General features: G+C 45.8%; 1 protein-coding gene across 1 annotated transcript in view; it reads left to right on the forward strand.

Moving 5' to 3' along the window:
* Window positions 1-5680, forward strand: part of LOC119181230 (DNA-binding protein SMUBP-2) — a 195806-nt gene extending 190126 nt beyond the window's left edge. The window contains exon 17 of the mRNA XM_037432411.2: window positions 3743-5680. Coding sequence (XP_037288308.1) covers window positions 3743-4399 — 657 coding nt within the window. The 3' untranslated portion in view covers window positions 4400-5680. The remainder of the gene's footprint in view (window positions 1-3742) is intronic.
* Window positions 5681-6000: the final 320 nt, after the last annotated feature.

The following is a 6000-nucleotide window of genomic DNA, read 5'->3' on the forward strand; positions in this document are numbered from 1 at the left end:
GAACAAGCGAGAGCCATCAAATGCACACACACACGTAAAATTTATTTACACAAAAGTCGTAGGTGTTCCTCCTTTTCTCTATTCCGAGTCCGAGTCGGAGAGCACACATTTATCCTCGTTGAGCGGGGATTCGTTTTCGGTGTCCGAATCATCTGCACCCCACTACATGTCATCCTCACTCGCATCCAGTGCGTTCGAGATACCTGTCTTCTTGAAGCTTTTCTTGACTCGATCACCTGCCACACTTCCACAATCCAAGCGCACAGCATTTCCACAAGCAGCCTTTTAATCTTACCACCTGGAGTCAGTTGATGTTGTCCTCCATCCATCCAGGTGGTGTAAAGCCTTCGAACATTGTCCTTGAATGGCTTGTTCAAAGGCTGCAGTATCGATGTGAGGCTGCTTGGAATCGCTGTCAGATCTGTGCACAGCTCCTTCAGCTCATCTCGTAAGCGGTCTACTAGGTGCCCACAAAAACTGTCCAGGACAAGCATCGACGGGAACAACAGACCACCTGACGGTTGACCCCAGACTGTTTTCACCCAATCCACCATCAGTTCCGCACTCATCCAGTCTTTTTCCTGGACTCTGACGTCGATGCCCTGAGAGAAATTTACCTTTGGGAGCGTCTTACGTTCAAAAATAACGTAAGGCGGTAGCTTGCGCCCATCCGCTGTCACCACCAACATTACGGTGCATTGTTGTTTATCAGCGATAGACGTTCTGACGATGACGCTTCGTGCACCTTTCTCCTCCACTGTCATGTTCCGAGGCATATCAAAGCAAAGGGGGGTCTGATAAGTGTTGCCGATCTGGGACAAAATGAAGTCTTTCTGCTGTCGGAGCTTTATAACGAAACAGTCGACGTCCACCACTTTGTCCTCGTATGCTGCGGGCAAGCGCCGGCACAAGGTGGTTTGCCTTTGCAGTGCAAGGCCATGGCACTGCATGAAACAAGTTGTCCATCCGGAGCTGGCTTTGAACTCTTTTGCTTTGATGCGCTGCGCCCTAGCTAATCTGCACGCCTCAGTCTGCACAATATCTAATGACACAGCACAGCCGTCTTGTCGTAGCTCCTGTATATGCCGGACTAGTTGCTCTTTGACGTTCAGATACCTGCCGGTCTTGGCACCGCGGAAAGCCTGTCGTGTCTTCTTTGTCACCTTAAGTTTTTCTTCTTGATCCCTCCAGTACCGAATACTGTTTTTTCTAACACCGAAATGCCTGCTTGCAGCCCGGTTGCCGTGCTCCAGTGCATACTGCGCTGCCTTCAGTTTAAATCCAGCCATATAGCTTGCGTATTTCCTCATGGTGGAACCAAAGTTGAGTACACGACCACAACATACGTACACCGCTTGCAAACTGATGTTTCTTTCTTTTTCTCTAATGGTGGTGATGGGGATCGAGCCCCAGGCGTTGTACACGTGACCTCCAAGGAGCGCGGCGATTTGGGGGGTATCAGTAATTGATGGAACAGCCTTTATTTTTTTTCGCTCAAGGGCGCTTTTTTTTTCAAGTTTTATTTCGACAAACATGTTGGTTAGGTTGTTGCACTTCAAACTTTTTTTATTTGCTTGTCGATTTGCCTTCTTTTTTTCTTCAGGGTACCGCGCTACAACTGTACTGCTTGGGGGGGGGGGGTTGGGGGGGGTAGAATCCGTTCTACTCACGACCAAGTTTGGGGTACGCCTATTATGTGCGGAATTAAAAATGAATTTTCCGCGACCAAACTAGGGGGGTGCACTTATTATGCGAGTGCGCCGATTATGCGAATAAATACAGTACTCAAGTGCATGAAGTGCGCAATTGCGCATTTGAGAGAGCTAGCTTTCGAGTAAAGCAGGCAGAATACAATGCTTTATTTGGCGCATTACAGAAGTTGTTGCACTAGATTAGGAACCCCCTGAAATAGGTTTTCCGCTCAACCGGCAAATAAACATTTATTTAACACCATTTCAGAAAGTTGTACTAGTATAAATTGCTTTATCATGTGAAGCTGGTTTGACTGCTGTGTGCTGCATTTAAATTTGCTCAGGTGGCTTTTGTGTGTGGGGCAGTCCCTGAGACTGGATTGTGAGAGTCATGAAAAAGTAGGGGCAGCAATTCCTAGTTATACAGAGGACCAAGCGTGCATTTACTTCAAATAGCTAATCACACAAGCTCCTTTGTAAGCAGCTTTTAATGATCATCACTGTCACTATATACATGCTTTGTAACCAATGGTGGTTACCTTTTACGAGTTGTCAAGACTCAAGAAACGAGGAGCCTCGTCTCAGGTCGTGTCCAAGCTTATTCAAGATATGTCCATAAGTATATACGGCAAATACACTTGTGTGCTATAGAATAGACAGAGGCAGTGACCTAGAATTCCTTTTTTCTTTGCTTTTTGCTTTTGTTTTCTTAACGGCTTTGTCCATTTTATTTGTTATTTCTTTAAAATCAAAGATGGGTTGTGATTTAGCACTTTTGTTTGTCTTTTACATTTGCCTATGCTTTTGTTGCTTATATTTGCTGAATTCTACAAGGACGTGCCAGTTAGTTAATTGTTTCAGTTTAGTGCGCGCTGCAACTTTCAGAACCACGGAGGAAGAAAAAAAATTGGCCCCGTATCTGCATGTTAATCTGCAAATGTCGTTGAAAGACGATAGTCTTGCGTGTGGAGAGAGTGAACAAAACATTAATTTCATGTTCTGCGCAAGAAAATCGGTGAATGTTATTCTGGAGGCGCTGTGTTAGAGTGCCTCGAGCGTGGAGCGGAGGCGAACGAGAGCATCAAGTTGCGTCACACGTGAGACAAGAGCGCCATCTGGCAGTTTTCTTGAAAAACGAAACGCATGGCTCTGAGACGGGTATGCGCGCCAGTCTCAGAGGTGATAATGTGTAGAACGCAAGACAACGAATAGGTGCCATCACCGTCTCGTCTTAGCAAAGCGTTGGAAACACTCGCCTTTTCGCGCAAGCGTTGCATGGTCAGCGTAGCATGATAAGAGATACAGTCCTTAAAATTATTTATGTATGCATTTTCTAGTAAAAGACGCATATGCAAATTATATGCGTGTTGTTATGGTGCCCCAGACATGCGGAATAATCGCTTTTTAATTGACAATTGCACAAGTATGAATGCTAAATTTTGAGCAACATTGGTGGGCGCTGCGGATGAGGTCGGTCGTTTCAAGTACCTGGTGCCATTAAGAGTGGACAAACAGAGAAATGCTCAGATAGACAGACCAAAGTTTTTGCGTCGAAGAATCCCAAGAAAAACTATCGTCTTCAAAAAAAAAAAAGGAGGGAGGATGACGTCGTGCCGCCAACCTTGGCAAGCCCACCCGTTTTGAAGCCAGCACTGTCGGCCCAACACATGACCTTTTACATCACGCAAGCAACTAGGCTTGCCAAGACTTCAGAGTGTGGCGTTCGGTAGCTTTTATTTATCCGACATGCACTGGTTTGGTGCAGACCGGCCCATTCGTGCAGGAGGTTCAAAAACGGAACCTCAGTGAGACACCCTGAGGTTTTGGTGACGTGTTGGGCCAACACAGTGGGCTTCACTCGTGTGAGGTAATGCTCCCTCCTTTCTTTTTCTTCCTTCGTGTTCAGAACTCGGTTCATTCCACGAATTAAAAGGTGCCATTTCCCACAAGAAACAGTTCTGCATGTTTCCCTGTACCTGGCCTTGTTGAAGTGTCAATTCTCTAAAAGCAGCATTGAAACTTTTAACCCAACGATTTCCTCTCTGTTTCAGCTTGCTGAAAAACTTGGCCTGCTTCATGCCAGTGAGGGTGCTGACGACCAACGGCACATTGTGCTAAAAAAACCCACTCAGCAGAAAACACAAACTGCAGCACCTTGCCCTGTGCGTGAGAGAAAGAACTCCCGTGGCGCAGTATTGAAAGACAACGCGGATGCTTCAAAACCTGCTGCCGCCACGGCAGAAGGGTCACAAGGCTCATCCAACGAGCAGACCGTGTTGGCATGCTCAAGAGTGCCAGAGATAAAAATGCAGATGCAGAAAAAGAAGAAACCTACGAAGCCACTGACCGGTGATGCAAAGCAAAACGAAGAAGAAGAAAACTTTGACCAACTTATTGCAAACATTATGAAGTTGGACAGGACGTGCTCTTTCGCGAAGTGTGGGGAAAAGCTGCACACGGCACTTGCTGGCATAGGTGGACCGTGTCCTTTTTGCAGACGCGGATTCTGTTTCAAGCACGCCTTGCCGGAAGAGCACGGCTGTGGTGAGGAAGCCTGCAAACAGGCCCGGATAGCCTGGCACCGCTCCAAGGGAGGCACCATGGCACCGAGCTACGTCAAGCAGGAAAAAAGGGCACAAGCACAGAAGGCGCTAGACAAACGACTCGCCCAGATGGCCGAGTCTAGGAAACGGCAGACGAAAAAGTGATGCATCTGCTCAGTGTGATGTAGTAAAGTTGTACCTAGATCTCCTGCCAGACGCTCTTGTTGCACCCAAATGGTCAGCCACATCAGCATGCTTGTGAGAGTTTCATAGACAGGTGATGCTTTTGCTAGTTTCAAGGGGCACATTAAATGTTGTGAAACAATGTAAGCAAATATCATTGCATTGCTTGGAACAGTTTCATGCTGTTGAAATTTTTGTGCATTTTCTTTAGTTCAGACATAAAAACGTTCCAATCAGCACATGTGGCATTCAATTGCTGACGTTATAGTGTCAAACTTATGGGCACAAGCTCAGTCCTATTTATTTTGACTACCATTTTTCTCACATGAATGAATAGTACGGCCATGGAGATCACAAATCATGGGATGTATTGAAATTGATCAGCCTTTAACGGACCTCCATAAATTCCTCGATATTAAAAAGTTTTTCTACTCTCCGCTGCTCCACATAATCACATGTATTTGCGACCTCTATGTAACAAAGTAACAGCGAGAGATATCCTTGATAAAATGAATTTTCACCTCGGACAATTTAGAAATTTCGCCCGGGATTTTGTCATTTAGGATGCATCTACTGTGGTTGTCCCGCCACCGATGAAATGCAAAGCGGCGGCAACGTGCACCGTGCGCTTGTGGCCTGGGCCTGGCGACTCTCATGTGAGAGCAAACGATCGTTATAGCACGCGGCACGGGTGTGTGCGAAGCAGGCCTGTGCTCCACGTGCCAGCATTGACGACAATCTTGCCGCTGCGGGCGCATGCACAGATGTGCCCCCCCTCTTTCTCCAAACAAAAAAATGGCTTTTGTGTTGGCAGTGCCACCCTTCTATTGCAGCAGGAGAGCTGCACTTTAAGTGACACAGGTGACGCCACTTTGCATTGTTAAGCTTCTAGTTAGCATCACATATGTGAAACGTCAATTGTGCTTGCAGTGCAGGCTATCCTATTTCATGAATATTATATATATAATCTCCTACGATACAGCCGTCACGTCGGGTTAACATCAATTGTAGTTAGCTGCCATGTGCTGAAGTTGAGGGCTACTGTCCTCGCAAGCACCAGGGCTTCATATCAGCTTATCGCTTCTGGTGTTGTTAGTACTCATGTTCCTGATGGCGTCGTTGCACAAGTGCAAACTGCTTTTGTAAACATCTCCAACTGTTCAACTGTATAAACACCTCCGACTGTCTGTACGTGCAACGTGTGTGCATATATTTAGTGTCATTTTATAACCTGTTGCTCAATAAAAAAAAAGTACAACACAATCATCTTTTCTCCGCATGCTTCGCATTACGTCGATTCCCAAGGGAGATCTAATGAATTTTTTTGTCTGAGGAGCGGCTAACACTGTTATACTTTCAAAGTGTAGAATGTACACACAATTCCTGCAGTGTATTCACTATTTTTTAGGTGCACGTGGAGTTAAAACTCGATCTTACATAACTAGGTTTTACAAAGTTCTTTATCCAACAAAGAAATTTCAATTCCCCAGCAAATACCCAATAGTTTCAGTGTTGTCATGAACCGAACTTGATGAACTACTTTGGCTCGCAAACCTGATTTAGCAATGTTTTCTTGAAACAAC

Source organism: Rhipicephalus microplus, unplaced genomic scaffold (assembly GCF_043290135.1).
Source record: "Rhipicephalus microplus isolate Deutch F79 unplaced genomic scaffold, USDA_Rmic scaffold_14, whole genome shotgun sequence".
NCBI classification, from domain to species: Eukaryota; Metazoa; Arthropoda; class Arachnida; order Ixodida; family Ixodidae; genus Rhipicephalus; species Rhipicephalus microplus.